The sequence below is a fragment of the Gymnogyps californianus genome, chromosome 6 (genome assembly GCF_018139145.2).
Source record: "Gymnogyps californianus isolate 813 chromosome 6, ASM1813914v2, whole genome shotgun sequence".
Classification (NCBI taxonomy): domain Eukaryota; kingdom Metazoa; phylum Chordata; class Aves; order Accipitriformes; family Cathartidae; genus Gymnogyps; species Gymnogyps californianus.
The window spans coordinates 31,566,530-31,585,936 of record NC_059476.1 but is presented as its reverse complement, the minus strand read 5'-3'; the positions used below and the strand labels follow the sequence as shown (position 1 = coordinate 31,585,936).

General features: G+C 38.8%; 1 protein-coding gene across 2 annotated transcripts in view; it reads left to right on the top strand.

Annotated features, from left to right (window-relative positions):
• LDB3 (LIM domain binding 3) overlaps positions 1 to 19,407 on the top strand; it is a 119,624-nt gene that overhangs the window by 20,215 nt on the left and 80,002 nt on the right. For both annotated transcript variants that reach the window (XM_050899395.1, XM_050899396.1), the window contains exon 2: positions 13,412 to 13,563. In XM_050899395.1, coding sequence (XP_050755352.1) covers positions 13,412 to 13,563 — 152 coding nt within the window. The remainder of the gene's footprint in view (positions 1 to 13,411; positions 13,564 to 19,407) is intronic.

Here is a 19,407-nt window from a genome sequence, read left to right as displayed (position 1 = left end):
GGAGATACACAGGAAATGGAAGCAGAAGGTAGAGGGTGAATTTCCTTCGGTCCTGGAAATGATACAAAAAGGCAGAGGGGAAGGCCATTCAGAAGAAAATGCCTGTCACCAGCTGAGAGAGCCAGATGGACATAATCTGTGGTACTATTTAAAACATGTCTAGTAAAAGTTTGGGAGCATCTTTGGACTTTATTAGGCAGTTACATGTAAAATGCATATGTTGCTCCCATATCATATACATATGTAATCTTACAGTCCCTTGAAGAGCTGTATAATTCTATAAATAGAAGACCCATCCTAGGATAAAGAGAGATTACTAATACAGATCCATTTGGCACTTCTCTCTGCCCTAGGAATCTCCCCAGCTGCCCAATAACCATCCAAGCGTTCTTAATTTTCATTTATTTCCGCTTCTTGGTATCTGAAGTAAAAGCCTCCTGTTGTTAAATAGATGCATATTCACTTTGAGAAATGTTTTCTGCTGCCATTGCAGTTGGCATAGTCTTGATGTGGAGCACATCAAAGTTCCATCGCTGACAGTTTTTAAATATTTTCTCTGCAAACATGATTCATGAGATTAAGCAATGTTATTGAACAAGATGCTGTGAGAGAAGGAAGGATATTAAAAAAGGAAACAGGTGAAAAATAAAAACTAGGGAGGGTGGGAGCCAGTCATCCACTAAGTAATCTCCTGATTTAAGAGGGTTTAGAGAAACTTGGCCAGGATCAAACTCTGACAACATATTAAAACTCCAGAATGCCTACAGATTTTGTTTGCACGTGGGTGTACAGTTCTGAAAAATATTACTGTAAATATAACTGCCTAGAACAGAACTTTCATAATTCCTTCAGTCATAATTCTGACTGGATCTGAGATTTGCATGTTGGTATTAGGGAATACATCAATCTTCTTTAAAGACATTTTTGCTTTATGCAGTGCAAAATGTCGCTTTAATTTAGCCATTCAGATACTTGCTTGATGACAAAATAGAGTGCTGAAGCTCATTGTCCTGCAGTTTAGCTAAGTCCTCATTTGAGATCAAAGTGGAGGGTTAACTTTTTTCTGCATGTTCCTTTCATTCCTCATTTGTATCAGGCAAATAACAGTTTTACTAGCAGCAGGAATCCCTATTAAAGTAACTGTCATATTTTGTCATCTACACAATTCATTGTGTAGCAATTCATTTGGTGCCAGATGAAGGAAAAAAGACAAACTGGGCACAGAAAGGCAGACCACCTTAGACTTTCTGAAATTCTTTCTTGGTCAAACAACAACTTTCCTGCTGCCTCTTCCAAACCAATTATTTTGACGTGCTCCACTGCAGAAGTTACAGTGTCTAACACAGCCAAGGAAAACCCTGTTAAGCCAAATTCTGAACTTGATTGCATTCCTTCCATGGACTTAAATAGCTGTCCTGTGAACATTTATTCCATAACAAAATATGCAATCAGATTATCATAATTAGTGTATTTACCCTGGACCACGAGAGGAAAATTCCTAATTTGGACATGCAGAATTTTGAAACTCATTGTGGCTAGGTGTGCAGCTCATTACAACCTCTGCTTCCAGTGCTGCTGAGAAAAATGTCTGCAGTTATCAAGGAAGGAATGAAAGATAGAAGTACAGCTTTGAAATGGAAGTGAAGCACCCTGCAGAATAATTCTGTTATGCCCAAGCTATGCGTAAGTTACATGGCTTGATGATCCATAAGGAGCTGTGCTCTGAATCAAGGATGAATGAATATCTTAAACTAAGAATCAGAACTACTTTCATCTAGATAAAGCCTAGCTAAATATACAAAGCAGGCTAATGATGATTTTCACGCATAATTTATGCACCTAACCTTTGTTACCTAAGAACATTTATTAGATACAAATGTGTAAGCCATTTTTTAAAATCTACCCTAAGCTCCTAAACCACTGATCACGCTACCAAACTGGTAGAAATCTCTATGATTCACTGTTACTTTCCTTCCAAGTATAATTAACTACCTGAAAGAATAGGAATGTACAAAGGAGTGAGAGTTGGAGGAGCAGCATGTAGACAGCATGCTTCAAGGCCCTACCTGAAACACTCTATTAAAACCTGCGTGCTCTGGAAGAATAATGCTGCCTTAGCTTGGTGCTGCTCACACCAGTAAATGGTGAACACTAAATCTGGATGAGATAAAACAGGAGAGAAGCAGAGTACCCAAAAAGGAATTGGCAGAAACATTGCTCCCCAGGTTAACAGGTAAAAGTATCACTATATCAGAGGCAAAGCTGCAAGCTGTGTTTTGCAGGGGCCTTTTGGTTAGACAGAAAGTGTTCATTCAAAATTGATGGTTGCCTACTTTGCTGCCTGTAATTAAAACAATGGAGATTTTTCATTGGACGCTCTGGAATGTAGTACAAAATAAAGTTGAAGAATTTATTAAGATGGGATGCATCTTTCTTAGCATTCCTGATGCAAACTGAAATCTCTCTAACCCTCACCTGTTGATCACCAGGGTGAGCAGCTCAGAAGGTGAAAGGCTGTCCACAGTAGCATGTCAGCTGGATAGGAAATACTGATCAGGCTTCTCTTCCTGCCTTAATACCTTCTTTCAAGTGCCAGTTACTGGTCATAGTCTTTGCACATTGAAATCCCCCTCCACACACACATGTGCTGGGTAACTCCTCAGGGAATTTGAAACCTGTAATCAGAGACAACAGATCAGCTTGTCCACAAGGGAGTGCTGCTCCGAGCACCTAAAAGGCTGGTGGATGAATGTTGACAAAGTAGGTAATACACCTCGTATTACTGCTGGCGAGAGGTCCAAATGTCATCCTTGTCACAACAATAACTAAATAAGTTCTTCTGTGAATGTCAAAAAGTTTCTGGTTTTCCTATCGTGGAAGTAGTTCTGTTTTTCTAACTGAGTATTGGGAATATGCTGTTAAGTAGGATGGTCAAGTAAACATGCTTTACCATTTTAGAGAACTCTAGAGGGACTGGGAGTTTGAATAAATAACTTTCCCTCTGCAAAAAAAATAAAACCCCAGTAGTTTATCCGAAGATAATTGAGGCTGCTTGAACTATGCACTCTGCTGAATTAGGAATCATGAGATCACAGACTCCTGCCTTTATCTTGAATGGAAATTCCCCAAGAACAGCTTTCCTTGTAGTGGTTGGGAATTTTTGAGTCAAGTTTCAGCCCAAAACTTGGGCATAAAAATAGAAGACATGGTGTGATGAAGGTGAGGGACATTGTTTGGATCTTCAAACACAGGTCAGTTCAAATGAAGAGCCATTCACCATAGGCAAATTAATATTAACTAGCTGAGGTCATTCATTTCTTAAAGCTCTTTCTAAATAATCTGCTTCTAAATCAGCTTATGGCTTCTGAAATTTATGGGACATTCTTGTTAAAACCTTATTTCAGTGCACCCTTCTTGATGTATTTTCTTAACTTAGCAGTATTTTCAGCTGTACCTTTCAGGATGTGTTGGCTCATAAACAATATTGATGTTTAATGAAGACTTTCTGTAAATTTTCAGAACATAGTATCTTTGTCTCTTGTGTAATGTTTTGTAAAAGGTTTTTACTTCAGATTCTCCCTAGGAAATGGTGCAGGTTGGGAAGGGGAGCTGATGAAGCAGTACTCTGTGGGGAAAGAAGACTATTGGTCTACGTTACCTTTGTGTATAGCACACCCAGCTGATCTGAATTCTCTCTGACCAGAAATTAAACAAGCTTGGGAGCCCTAGATTAATGTAGGAGCCACTCTGTCAGGGTTTACTTGACCTCCTGTTTCATCACAAGCTTGATGGTTCGTAGGGGAGAGAAGTCAAGTAGGTAAACTGTTATGGTCACTGAATCTACCCATGTTGCATTAGTAGTTGTACAAAAATCACTGTATCTTTCTCAATAAATGATACTTCTTCCATCTTACTCATTTGATTTTTTTTTTTATTTTGAGTCTGAAATACCCTTCAGCTACAGACAGTACCAGTATGTTAAAACATTTCATTTCTATTATTTCATTTTGTCTGTAAACGGGAAGCCATTCTCAAGTCACATAAAAATTTGTTATTGTAGAGTTATGGAAAATACTCTAGTATCTAGAAAAAAGACAAAAAAACACATTTTGAACACTTTTCAGCTTAATACTGCTATGTGCCCTGAAGCCACTGTGGGATGTGTGGGAAGGTACTCAGCTGCATTTATGCAATAGAGGATTATAAAGCTGATGGATGTAAAATTCACTTAGAGGGATGCTGTTACCTTGAGAAAACCATATATGTCACTGGCTTGTACTTTGTCAAATAAAATCTGGGGGGGGTTATTATACTCTGCAAGCTTTAAGTGGGAAATTTTTGAAGATTGCTGTACCCACCACTTTAATGGGTTAAAACACCCAAAACCAGCATTGGCATCGTCACACTATAAGTAAAGTTCAATCCTTGTCCTCAGCAATAGCCACATCCCTCCTCAGTCAAGATAAAGAAGCAGTAAAACAAGATGCTTCCCTTTTTAAAATTCAGATTGTGTTGCCTTTAATTATTATTTTGTCAGTCTTCACAATCTTCAACATAACAAGTTTTCCCTTTTAGATTTGAGATTATATCAATATGTTCAAATTATTTCCTGATAAACAAATGTGGTTCCTGTGGCTTCACAAGGGAAGTGGCATCTCTGTGTTCGACTGAAAAGCTAGGAAAACAAAGCTTAAGCTATTACATTTTAACAGGTGAAAGAAACATCCTCAGTCCCTACAACTTCCCTTGCTTGCCGAAACATCCAGCAGTTTATATACCTGTTAAATGTGTCAAGATTGTATTTTACCCGCTACATCTTTAAATTTCAAAGGATCCTGCTGGGATACCTGGCAGGATGTAATGTTATGCACTAAACATGACACAGTATATTACAGAAGAAACTTGCATTGCACTTTCTCAGGGGAACTTTGCTTCTGTTCTTTTTTATTCACTTGGATCTTGAAAGGAATTCTTCACTCTCTGAAGTTTGAAGCCTGCGCTTTTGTTTCTTCTCTCACAGAGCATGGATGAACGCTACAGGTACAAAACAGTTATAAAAGTACAAAACTTGTGGATAAGGAGCGTGTTTAATGAGTAATTGATCCTATATGGTGGATGGTTAATGCTGGGCCATCCAATTCAAACAGAGTCACGTTGGGCAATGTGGCCTCTTAAAACCTTAGATGCGAAAGTAATGGCATGATACCGAGTGTAGTTCCAGCAAGTTTAGTTCTGATTCAACATCTCTGTCACTGTGGACATGTGCTACATTTCATCTTCTTTCATACAGAGTGCTTCATTTCACTTCTTTCTGTGTGTATTACACTATTCTAGCGTCTGTAGGCAAAGCATGGTGTTGAATACTACGTACTTCTGGTTTAGCGGCAGGACTGCTATTTGCTGTGTCAAACTGGCAGCTCGTGTTTTAGTGATCAGAAGAAGAATTACTCCCCTGGTATTCTGGTGCCCAGAAACAAAAAGAACTCAATAAACAAATGCACATTTAAAGAACAGTTAAATGTAAGCCTGCATCAATGTAATAAGTACCCTAATTTACAAACACACAGGAGCAGAAGAGTCACTTATACATCAGTCAAATCTGTGCTGGAACCTCAGGGCTTAGTCAAAGCTATTTTAAGTTGCTTAATATCAGAAGTGGCTGCAGGCCACTAACTGCCAAACTAAAACTCTCCGTATTGTCTCAAATGCCCTTTTAGTCAGGCCTTATTGGTGCTGAACCAATCAAAAGCCCTTCAAAGTTACAAAGCATTGCGGTCTTAGTTATATACAATGAAATGCATTAAGCAGAATGAACTTGAAAAAAAGAAAATCTTACCATAGTGGCCAATAGCAAAAGACATAAACGCCTCAGTTTATTGCTAATGCTTGTAGGGGGAGACGAGAAAAATTATGTTTGTATGAAGAGGTCAAAAAACTGTACAGAATGTAGAATTCAAGAAGCCAATAGCTGTGAAAATGTGAAAGGCCATATTGATAACTGAGATCTGTCTACTTGAAACACAAAGAAACATCCCACCTTATAAAACTGCCTTAAAATGAATTAAAATTTGAAAAAGAGAAGTAGGGAAGAGGAAGGGGAACCTTTGAAGAAACTTGGCAGTTCTGATCCTGCAAGCGCTTACAAGCTGAGTGTAACTTTGCTGCAGGGAGTTGTCCTGTGGAAGTCAACAGAACTGCTCACACACATGGGGCTACCAGAATACTAAGGATCAGTACCTCAGTTATATTCTCTGTTTTGATTTGCATTAAGGTTATTAAACTCTCCGATACCAAAGAAGAACTTTGTTGTTCCTTAAAAACTGTTGTCATAATAAAACAATCAACGTTTACTATTATATGACTCACCTCTCTGCTTCCATTTCATTTCTGCAAGATACATAGCACACACTATCTTGGCACAGTACGTGATGCTAACTGAGAATAGACTGAATAGATCTAACAGCTATTTTTAGAAGAAGATTGGGAGAAGAGAGATTATTATTAGTCATACCATACAAGATTTAGAGAGCTGCATAGTCTTCTAGCTATGCCAACACATCCTATTAAAAAGCCACATCCACATTTTGACTATCATCTGTATAGTTGGTGTACATGGACGAGTCATGCTTCTAACAAGCTAAGCTGCAAACTCCAAAATATTTCCTTTTTTTATTTTTTAACAAAGGATTGAAAATTTTTCAACCAGATAATGTGGAGTTGAGGCAGGGAATGGAATGATCTTCCTTCCAACCAGGGACAGGAGCATTCACACTCACTCTCAAAAAATCCCCCCAAAAGCCTTGCCTAGGGCAATCCCCTAAGTATTGCCTATATGCTTCCTTTCATTTCCCAGCTGAAAATCTTTTACATTTGGCTTATTTTCATCACCTGGATCTATTTAGCTTGGCAAGAAGGGCTAGCTGTCTGTCTTCTTCCTTGAAGAGCCTATATATTGTGCATGAGCAGCAGCCTTGTAAAGGTGTTAAGTAGAAGGAAAATTTCTGGTGTTAACTGAGGTGGTATCATTCCAGTGTGGCCTGGCATACCCGAGACTGAGGTAAGCTGGATAGCTCAAGTGCCAATAGCCCTTCTGCTCTTGCAGTACAGATTTCAGGACAGGGTGTCCTGAATTGTAAGTGCTTGACTGGCTGTCCCACAAAATCTCTGTGCTGTAGTGGCATCGTGGCTCCTGGTACCCAAGAGAGGTAGATTAAAGCTATTTTGGGTGTTCTCACATGTACTGTAATCTCCCTTCCTAACTACAGATGAAGCATAGCCTGAGAGGCCACTTCAGAGTGTCTCTGCAGCTTGCCAGCTCAGCTCTGTTTAATATAAATGGAAGCTCTTCAAGGTGTCAGTGGCATATTTTGCAGATGCCACGAATGTTCATTTAAGGCAGGTTTTGCTGTCTCATTAAAAACAAAAAAACAGAAAGGAAAAAAAAAAAGTAAAGCCTGGTCATAAATTGAAAACAATGGGACATATTCTTCAGGAAAATGGTAGCTGCAAAAGGGAATTTTCTTTAGGTTTGGTTAGTGATATGTGCAAGTACTTTCATTTCCAGTTTCCTGCAGTCCTCTATGTTTAATCAGTCTTGCTCAGCTCTCCAATCTGACACTGAAAGGTATAAAAGCCATCATCAAAGACAGTGGGATGTTTGCTCTGTGGTGTAGGTTATCTAGGCTGTTTCTTTCTTTGCTCCTGTTTTATGCCTTCTGGCAATGCGTTGAATGAAATGGTGAATTTCTGCCTGATGACTTACCCCAGTGGGTTTTATTCCTTTTCTTTGCTGTTTTTTTCTTGTCCAGAATTGTCTTCTATTTTCGAAGAAAACTCATGGTTTTCCCTTTGGAGCTGTTACATGTTTATTGTGGGGACAGGGATGGGAAGTGACTCATTTAGCGAACAATAATATAAATTTCCTCAATTAACTTGTTCACAATGGGAGAGGAACCGATGTTTCCAATTCAGAGATAACTACTTGGATTCATATGGGCATTCACCAGTTCAGTGTAACTGTTCTGCAGTGGGATTTCAAAGCATGTCTCTCCTCCTTTCAGTAGGTTGTGCTCCTATGTGTAAAACGAGGAAGTTTTGTTGCCGCTCTCAGGCATTGTGAGCCTCAGTGCTTGGAAAGCCTATGAAGGTTTGTTGGAAGCATCTATACAAAAACCCACTTCCAAAATTTAACAGAGGGAGATTTAAATGCTGTTTTCTCCATAAAGGAAACATTATATTTTCTTGTGATCCTTAGTGTCTGTCCATTCCTTTTCTTGTATGAGTATATTATAGTCTCTGGTAACTGATAGCTTATGTCCTGTCTCTGATTTCTAGCTCTTCTGACTATGGAAGGGAACATTTTCTTTTAATATTTTCTTCTATTCCAGAGATCCTGAAGAGGAGAGAGTATTCATTCCCAGTGCTTTAGCATATTTCTAGTGCTAGTGAATACTTGATTCTCTGAAATGTTGTTCTTAAATGAGAAGCAGAAAATATAACTTGTTGATTTTAGGGTTGGGGTCAGGAAGGGGTCAGGCATAGCTCAAGTCCTGGAAAAAGAAGAGGCCCTGGCTAATGCTGCAAGCTACCATATTAACACCTTCTCAGTTGTATAGGCCTCCCTATGTATTTTTGTCTGCCTTGTAAATTAAGAGTTCCTTGGGGTGGGAAAGCTGTGTCCATCCATCTGTTTATACAAGCATTCTTGTTAGTATTTTAACACTCAGCCACTCAAATGCTGCCTGATCCCTATCTCTCCCCCTTTGGAGTGTAGCTGAGGGGGCTTGGATGGGAACACGTGCTGTTCTCAAGGTGGTGCAGCAGCTGCACTTTGTACACTGTCTCCCAGAGCTCCTGCTAAGTAGCATTTACTCTGAACCCAGTGCAGACTTATTTTTTAGGGCACAGCTGTCACTGTCGTACTATATATTCACCCAGTATACAGATCTGCTCACAACAGAACGTAGTAAGAATTCTCTGTGGTGCATTGAAAGCAACATGTGATACTTCCAGCCTGCCCGCTTGCTTTAAGCTGGGGATATTGGAAGTCAGATGTCTGCCTTGTAGGAAATTTGTGAGGGCTGAAAATTCACATCTCTGAAGCAGCAAGTGTTCCTCTGCTTTTCTGAGAGAGGTGAAAGATGCTTGGCTTTTTGAGATGAAGGCTGTGCTTGGGCTTGAGGCGCTGAAGAAATACTATTAAAATTAGATCTGTCAGTGGTACCCTGGATTGGATTTTGTAAATCAACTGACAGAAATGGCTATACCTTGAATCTCTGGTGAACATCTCACTGTAGCCTTAAATAAAGGTATTTGCAACACCTAGCATCTGAAAGCTATGTTGTAATCCAGAGCAAGTGATTTAAGACTATTACAAAGGTTTTCTGAGATAGTTCTGTCTAGATCTTGCCCAGCGATGTTTTTCTAAAAAAAAAAAAAAAAATTGGTGGTCAAATTGAAAAAATGCAGATTTGGCCTAGACAGTACTATATTTCTCTACTTTTGTTATTTCTCTTAATAGAAGAGAGGCTGAGATGAGAGCAAACTAGAACTTACTGTGTAGACAGATCTGGATTTGCAGTCTAATTCCAAGGGTTAATTAACATTCACCCTTCATTTAAAAAAAGTTTTTTAAAAACCTTTTTAAATAGAAAATTATCCCTAAAGATTTCACAAAGACACAGTGAGACCTTCTCTGTTTGTGATTATATTTAGTAAATTTTTAGTAGATCAGGGATGAATTTTCAAAGGAAAATACCAACAGATAAACACTTTGCATTCCATTCCTTTCTGCTGGATCTTTAAAAATGGGAACAAGATAGTCTTGAATGTGCCTTGACACTTCAGATCTGGCTTCCCTATATCTCCATCTATACACTGGTATTTTGTCCCCAACAATTACTGACTATTCTCAATGTCTGCTGTAGATGCACGCTGTGGGTTCACTTGAAAGTCCCACAGAGAAGCTTGTTAGCTTCTAAATAGGTATAATTTTGTACTTTGATTTGAATGATTTATACAGATTATACATCCAGACTTTAATAATGCCTTCTATGTAAAGTTCTACAGAACGAAATAATCTACATAGCATGCTCTTAGCCAGTAGGAAGACTAGGGGAAGAAGTAATTCTTTCCTGATACTTATTATGGTTCTGAATTACAGATAAGATAAACTAGATCCATCTTCTATACTTGGGAGTCTTACTGTCTATGAAGCTAGGATAAGCTGAATTTTAGAGGTAAAGTGACACCAATGGAGTGCTGGCCCCTGAAATGGGAATTGGAAAGGTAGAGCTGTATGAAGGAAACCAGCCCAGAATTTGTCACCATTTTACTTAGCTGAAGAGATGACTACAAATCCCTTTCATTTCCTTTTCAAATAAAGGAACACTGGCTGGTAAGCCATGATTGAGGCTGTTTCCTTATCTTTCACAGTATGGTTCTCCTGTAGCTCTTTGCCTCAGAAAGTGTGTTGCATTGGCCATAGTTAGAAATTCATATAAATCACAAATTCAAATTTACCTAGGACTTTTTGTTCAATAGATTCCTCTGATAAATATATTTTTCATTTAGGTAGTGTTTTCTAAAAGTGTTAGGGAGAAAATATCCCACTAGAGTAAGTGAAATCAGGTCACTAGTTATAACCATCCCCTCCCTCTAAATTTGACTCTAATTCTAGGACAGTTGTAGTTACCTGCTGTAGCTTTATTTTAAGATATAACATTTAAATTTGGGGCTGCAAAAAGCAGAAATCAGAGAAACTGAGAGGGAAGTCAGTATGTTACAGCTATATTAAACTAGTCCCAGATCTAGACTACTTTATCCTTTCTGTGGAAGCTCTGCTTCTCAAGGCTTATTTTGTTTGAAGCATCACTGGGGAGTGGAAGGAGAGATGTATGTGTTAAGTAAGAATTCCCAAATTAGGGCAGACAGTTGACTTTCAGTAACTGGGTTGATGTTCAAAAACTAGTCTCTGTCCTTGATGAGCAGAAGGTGGAGTTCCCAGCATTTAGAACCAGCTGTCTGGAGACTGGAAGTATCAGCATCACATGGTTAATGTTTTGTGGCAAGAACTTGCATGTTTCATGAGGAGGTAAAAAAGTGACATATTAGAAAAGTAATGTGTGAAGATTATTTATTAAAAAATCTTCATCAAGAAGGCTCAAGCCTTTGTGTCTACCTACAGGCAAACAGTTTATGTTAATAGAGAAAAAGGATAAATTGAGAGACTCAAGTGTTCTACTTGATGAATTCAAGTCTTACTGACTGATTTATCTGAGTTTGGCTTTTGTTCACATTTTGCCTTTTCCTGAGCTCTTATTTTATTGCAGATTCTGTTTCTTGACATATTTGGGGGACTGAGCAGGGAAGGGTCTTTCAGTAACTTTACAAGTATATGTGGGTATGCAAATAATCCATATTCTTTATAGGCTTCTGGATTCTGTGTACTTCACGCAACGCAAGTCAATGAAATGCATAGAAGCTAATGTTTGTGTAATAGGTTAGGAAAACTGTGCTTGTAATATGAATCTCTTGTTTCTACTAATCTCTTTCTATGAGGGTGCATTAGACAGCAGAATAAAACTCCATCATTGAAATTATCACGAAGTATTTCCCCCACCCCTCAGTTCCTTAACACCAGAAGAATACATCAGGGAATGGCACTGCCATTATCAGTCAACTGTACTTTGCATGAGAACATTCTGTCTGTGACTGTCCTTCACTCAAAAAACAGAACTCTTACTGCTCTTATCTCTAATGAAAAGGTATAGAAAGCTGTCTCTTGCAGTCAGATTAGTTCTGGGATGTTATTTACAGTGCCTAATTCCAAAGTAATCTCCGTTTTTAAGTAGAGTGTCTGAGTATTCAGGGCACTGTGTTCTAGCGCCCTCATACTAGAGCTTGTGTTCTAGTAAGTGCACAACTCCCATTGTCAGACTATGCTGTCAATTAGACTGCCAGCCTCAATACTGAGCGCCTTTAATGGGGTGTTAAGAAAGGGGTTTTTTTTCTTTTTTTCTTCATTGTCTTTGCCAGTGGAAGAGCACAAACAAGCAGTCTAGGGAATAGTTTTGGAAGGACTTTCTTGTTTTCAGTATGTACCTATTCTTAAGTGTTTTGAGGCCATATTAGGGAAGGCAGGTTAAGGAATTTCACTTCACACTTGATGAGGAAAAGTGTTTGGATTTGCATTGGGTTTTGGTTTCCTTAGGAATTTAACTTCACAGTTTCAGCCTGGCTGAATTCACAGGGGAATTTTGGCTGATAATCAGACACATCTTTCTCTTATGTTCACTGTGCTGAAGGAACAGAGTTTTTGACTGCAGCCTTTGTTTGTAGTATTTTAGATTATCCTTGGGTTTTCTTAAAGTGAGGAATGTAAGGAAACGAGTACCTAAAAATAAGAGCAAAGACCTATAGCTTATGTCCGTATTCTTTAAGTACTGAGTGCTGAAAGCAGAGGACAACTCTGATGTGCTCACTAAAATTTGTCTGGCTGATGGTATGTAAAGGCTCTTCTGGTTTAGTTGGCGTTCCCTAATGGAGTCAAGTTTCCTAAGTAGCTGTACTGTATCAATGTCATCTAGATGCAAGCTGAGAGGGCTGTGTAAAATTGAGGTCAGGATACCATCCATTCGGAGAAGATGCAGTTCACAAGGCATCTGGAGCTAACAAAATGTGATGCCGTAGTGAACAACCAGAATTCCTGAACTTTTGTCTCAGTAGTTGCGTTTGTAGTTGAAGCATTGTGGCTTCTTATTTCTAAAAGTGTTGGTCTGTCTTTGGAGTGTCAGGTCCAACAGGTTGATGAGGTCGTCTCAGGTATGTAGTAATCTGTCTTGTTAATGGAGCTATAGTTGTATGTGGGTAAGGTTAAGCAGAATGATTTCCTATAAAGCTCGCTATAAAAGAAGCAAAGCATGTCCAAGGCCCCTCACACACATTCATTTTCTGTCTGCTCAATATAATGAATTAATTTGGGAAAAATGGGTTTTAGGAGGAAAAATACAATAAAATCATGCAGTAGATAGTGGTTCATTAGTTTTCCGCTTCTGAGTAATGTCTCTATATACTACTGCAATATAAATAGTGATAATTATCCCCTTGAGGAGGAGATAATATGTGGTAAGGGAACCACTACCTTGGGCTTAACCTCTCAAAATGGAAGTAATGACAAGTAGATGTTGTCCTGGACCTTTGCATAAATGTGAGTTAACTTTTGAGTTTGTTTAATTTCCATAAATTTTGTTGTTCCACCCATACAATAATAGATACAGCTAGTGTTGTATCTGTTACTGTATTTATTGCTGTATCTATTCCTCATTATAATTCTGGGTGAGTTCTCTGTAAGTGCTTTGTGTACAGAATGACTTATCCTAATATGGCTTTTTTTTTTTCTTTTCCCACACAGATCACCCCTGGCAGCAAGGCAGCACAGTCACAGATGAACCAAGGGGACCTTGTGGTAGCCATTGATGGAGTCAACACTGACAGTATGACCCACTTAGAGGCCCAGAACAAGATCAAGTCAGCCAGCCACAACTTGAGCCTCACTCTTCAGAAGTATGTTGATATAAGTTAAAGTCTTTGCATTCCTAAGGGCATACTACGAAACTTGTGGCTAAGGGATATAAGTGTTCTATCTCTGTCTGTTAGATTTATTTGAAGTGTTCATGGCACAGATATGAGATAGAAAGCCACAATCTGCTCTGATTCTTGTAGAAATCAGCATGGATTCTTAAAGAAATCAGTATGGTTGATATGTTGAGTGTATCATCTGTGTTGAATTTAGCCTATTGAATACAGGTGTAATCCCATATCCATTCAAGCTTCTGTTAAAAAATAAATCCAACAGTGATGTTTCTTTTGCTTATTCCCATGTGGACAACACACAGTTTTGTTTGGTTAACTTATGAACAACTATTCTAGAAACAACCATCGTAACAAGTGTTATGAGTGCATGGGAGGAACCTGTCATTCACAGGGTGAATAATCACAGCAGGCTGAGAACTTGTGTTAATGGTCTGGCACCTGTGAGTTTGAAAGTGGCCTCTCTGCATCTGGCAGAATAAGAAAGGTGTAGCCTGAGTGCAGGAAAGGAAGTCAGTAGAACATGGAGAGGGCAGACTTTCTCATAGAGATGTGATAAAAGTTGTCTTTCCATTGAGAAGGCAGAATCTCTTCACAAAACACGTCTCTTAACTTTTCCTGGTTAATGTTGCTTCCAAGGAAACTTGTTCTCAAGTCAGATAACCTTGCACAGAGATTTTCTGTAGTAGTTGCATTAATATTTAAAGCTCCATAATTATATAAAGCAAAGTAACTGCTATTTATATTGTGTTGTGGAGAAGATAATTTTTACGTAGGCTAGGCAAAGACTGGTACAGAAAGCAGGTTGTAATGTGGAAGTACAATTTCTGAGAATATACGAGAAAATCTCATACATGGATGTGCAGTAGAGCTAAGCAGTATCAGGAACAGACTAACACCTAAGGGAAAGAAATCTTTAGCTGAGGTTTCCAAGACAGAGCAGGGTACTCTAAAGCAAAATGTATGGCTGAATTTCCCACGTGGCTTTGTAACTCTCAAGTTTGTCTTTAAGTGGGTGTTCCAGATAATGTATAAAATAAGTACACAAAGTAGAAGGATGCTAACAAAATTGCAACGTATTTGTTAGCTTCTGTGGGAACACTGGGTAGACTTATATTTCCTGGAAAAGAGTTTAAATTAAAGCTCTTCAGATTTTCAGATGTTCCAGATTTTCTGAAATAAAAATCTTTGAGATTATTCTCAAAGGGTGTGGTCTAGCTGTTTCAAGGAATGCAAGGGAGGTAGGAAGATGCATGGAATAATTTCTGCCACCTTGTATGATGTGCGTATGTGCCTGTAGTGTGCTTAGGCAAGATTTTCAGCCAAAATTAAAGAGAGACCAGGAGCCTAATCCTAAATGTACTGACACGGGCTTTATACCAGAAGCCAGAAGAAAATGGTCTTCTGAAGTTGTTGAGGGAAGGTGCGGCACTATCTTGATGCATGTAGTTGAATTCTCATCCTATGGCCCACTCCAGCTTCTTTTTGCTCCATTCTAGTGAATGCTAGTGATATTATGAAAATATGTATGATATCTTTTTTAAAAAGATTTACATTGTTCTGGATTATTTTGTATTTGAAAGTTAGGGAAAATCCTTTCTGATAATTTATTTTAGAACTTCTGTCTGCTTTTCTATTGGATCCTTGTGTTTTTACATTGAGAGAAAATGTTTCTTATTGTGCTTTGGCTTGTTCCACATTTGGAGTTAGTTTTCCTGAATATTGGACCTGAAAAGTGGTCCAGTGGCTGCCTCTATGGCCTGGCATTTAAAACTACAAACCATCACCTCTTCTTCCACACAGAGGAAGGGTTCCCAAATCTGTGACTAACAAAAACAGGTTATCCTAATACATATCACAGATGCAAGTCACTTAAAAGAGTAATTTTGATCAAGTGTTGGCAGGGATATTTCATGTGAGTAATTGTTGTGCTTTTGTACTTGCTGACCTCCAAATTACAACACCAGCAACTCTAGTGGCCACATCATTTAAAAAAAAAAAAAAAGTGTTTTACAGCATCCAGGACAGCTTGTTTATTGTTTAATGATTGAAGTAATTGTTAGTTTTTCTTAAAGTATTTTCAGACTGCTAAAGCTTTATTTATTGTGATATACATTATTCTTTGTCCACATAATTCTAGTGGAAGTATCATTATTTATTGCTTTCTTGCTCTATTTATTGTTTCTTTTATTTTTTTAAGGCTTGCCTTGTCTCTTGGTTCCAAAACAATAGTATGTGATTCAGATAATCAACTTATGTGGATAATGAAGAGCCAAAGTAAGCAGTAATGGAGGGTTCCACAGACTGAAATATGCTTGCATAGATAATAGATGTAGATGAGTTAAGATCCATTTTGAAAAGAAGAAAAATGGCATAAAGTGATATGAAATACTATTAAGGACAAATAGGTCAGACAGCTTCTTTGTTAGCAAGTGAGAACTTTCACAGATGATGCTTTTGCTCTAAACTTATACAATTCATAGAATCTCCTCTTCAGTATGACAGTTGCATTTTGATGTGAGCTATTAGTTCGCATCAGTGACCCATTCAGCCTCACTAGAGTTATATGGGAAAAATAAATGACAAAGACTGAAAATCAATTATTTCTTTTAATAGAGGGTTGTTTCTTAGATGATTAGGGGCTATTCAGAAAGTTGTGCTCAGAGGCATTAAGCTGGCTTTCCCTTTGTGCAATTCAGTATTTATACAAGCTAAACCCTATCAGCATGTGATCTCAGCAAACTGACATATGCATAGAACCCTATTAAAGATCCAGTATCCCAATGTCTTGAACAAAAGGTATCTCCACAATATTTGGGAAGTTAGATTAATCTCACTTTGAAAAATCATTTTTCCTAGGCACAAATGGGTTAATTTACCTAAGTACAAAAAGATTGTGACAGTTTAGTTACCTGCCCCAAATTTACGATGAAATATACTTTTTTCAACAAAAGTAATTTTACAAGATTGTATTGGTGAGAAGAAGAATAGTTAACATGAAAAATATGGGAGCAGTCACTAGTGATAGTAATTTTTAACCAAATAAGAACAAAACGGGAGAAAGGCAAAATCTCCTGGGACTTGGTTGTCAGGAAAATGACTGTGCTAAGAGATCACTTTTACTTTTTTAGACATGGCTTGCAGCAATGAAACTGCAGTGGAGTGTTCTGCTACTATGGAAAAACAAAGCTAGTTTCCATAAAGATCATAGAGACGGGTACACTCAGTTATCTAATTTGCATAAAAGTTTGGAAACCCTTTCAAATGAAAAAGGCATATATGTGCATTAGGAAATTCACTGTTGTGATGGGAAAACTTAAACCCTAAATTTTGGTGATCTTGGACATTTATATGAAGTAGTCACATGGCTCTACAGAATACGTTTCAAGGTCACGGAATGCCTTATGAGGCAATCTGTGGCTTGGTTTCGCTGTTGCAGCACTGGAAGGAGAAGTGAACTTGCTTGTGTAGTCTATAAGGCCATGGAAGAAGCAGTGGAACGTGAAATCTCGACATAAATGCTCTGAGACAGAAAGCTTTTTATTTTTCTAATGGCTCTTGGCTCTCAAGAGCGATGGCCTTTCCTTTCATTGATCCTGGCCATGAAGGTTTCATGAGCATTGTTTATAACCTGACAGTTCAGACAGTGTTTGCTGCTACTCACTTTTATTATCACACTTAAGTTCCCTGTGGGGTTTCTTTTTCAGGGTGGGGAACTGGTTATTTTTTATTTGGCTGTCAAGAAAAGCTGTACATGGTGTCAGCACTTGTGCAGGACATCAAATTGCAAGACATCAAACGCAGCAGAAGGGAAGCATTAAGAATGCCCATTGATACTTCCCTGCCTAAACAATGAGAGTCTGCACTTCTCTGGCTATACAAACTTGGTTTTTCTTCAAGTACCATCAGTCTGCGCTGCTCAAGGTACACTAACATAGCTCTTCAATGAGTGATTAGTGTGCAGTGCTGGCCTGAGTGGAATTCTCCACGTTTCAGTCGCGTAGATATCCCATTATGGGTTCAGGAATTTGTGGATGTCAAGGTTTTTTTCGGACAGCTTCTTTCCCTAAAATCCCTGTTAAATTTGTTCTTATCACCTCACCCATGCTATGTTTTCACATGAAACCACAAAATTAGGACGGAGGTCTCACCAGCTAGGCCAGAGGTTTGATCAGGCAGCCAGAACTTGTCTTGTTACTGGCTTGAGTGAAACGCTGCATTTTCTGACTGCTCATTTTCAAAGTCTGGCTGCCTAGTTCTCCAGAGCCTGCAGCGTGCCTCCCTGTGCTGCTTTTGGGAAGTTAAAGGATGCAGACAGGCAAGTGGCAGGGAGTTGAAGTATTGGACCGTTCCTGGAGAAAGAGACCTGTGATCCAGTGGTGTGGAAAGGTATGGGACCCTCCAGACGAGCTCTGCTTCCTTCAGTGTAGAAGACAAAATACATCTAGGAGGTGAATTCTCTCTTGCTAAAGAAAAGAGCAGCAGCGAGGGGAGAAGGAAAAAAATTTCTTTGGCACTGTGCACTATTACCCAGTAGAACTCCATGAGGCATGATACTATTCAGGCAAACAAGGCTGATATTCTAAAACATTAGATACTTATATAGATGCAGCTCATTCCTTAGGAACCTACATTACTCTAGATGTACTGAGGCAGGGATTGGTGCTAGTTCTGCTAGACAATGCTATGGAAGGCTATGATCATACCCTATAATGACCTGGGTTGTGGTGGAAAAAGACATTGCTTTGCTTTTAATCTTTTTGTGACCCCCTGGAGTTTAGTTCTCAGTCATTTTTCAGTATCGGTTCCTAATCAGTTACCTGAGCTACACAGCTGCCCCCAGGCATTTTAGTTCTGGGCCAGTCGAAGTTCATCTTTAACTGGCTGGCTGTCCCACAGATACTAGGCCATGAACTTATTGTCCTACAGCATTCAGTTCACAGGTGAAAAACGAAATGCATGCAAAATCTATTTTTGTTTCATACAAATGGCTTGCGTTTTTAAATTCACCACAAATGCAATGCACAAGAGTGCAGTATTATTTGTCAACGCGTTTCACTGGAGCATCCACAACATTCATTTGATCTTAACTCAAGGAATCTGATCAGCCTCCTTGGAAAGGATTCACCAAATGTCCTGGCTTAGTTTTGGAAAGTGCTGTAACATGAGTGCACCTCATTCTGCTGGCACAAACATTCCTATGACACTCTAAGACTCCTGCCTTGGCATCACCCTGTGCTGCTGGAGAGGAGCAGGGGAGGTGCAGACTTTCTGTGCCTGGTGCGCGTTCACACAACCTCCCCCTCCCAGGGCATGCCAGTGATGCTACCGTTCACTTCCAGACAGTCACAATTGCCTGTCTTTTTCTGGAAAATCATGAGCTAAATAATCCTTTTCTCTAGTGAAAGGGAAAGTGTCAGAGGCAAAGCTATGCGAGACTTATGGTAAATATTTAATAGCTTTCCTTTTTTGTGCAGCACCAAAAGATGGCTGATCCTGCAGTATTTATTTCAGGCCCACTATAAATAAAGCATGTGGTGACAGCAAACTGCAAGCAAGGGGAATTCAGTGGTTATTGTAAACTGCTTTCTTTTGTCTGAAGCTGTGAATAGTAACCAATTCTGTGCATGTTTTAGGTCTGCTGATGGGCATGTTTTAAATCAGAACCAGATTTAGGCTGTGTTTATGCTCAGAAGAATTAGAAGAGGGTATCTATCCCAGTTTAAGAGTAAATTAAAACTATATAAACAATATTGATGAAAGCACAGTCTGAAATAGTGGTACTCAGACTATTCTGTAGAAACATTTCCTAAAAGC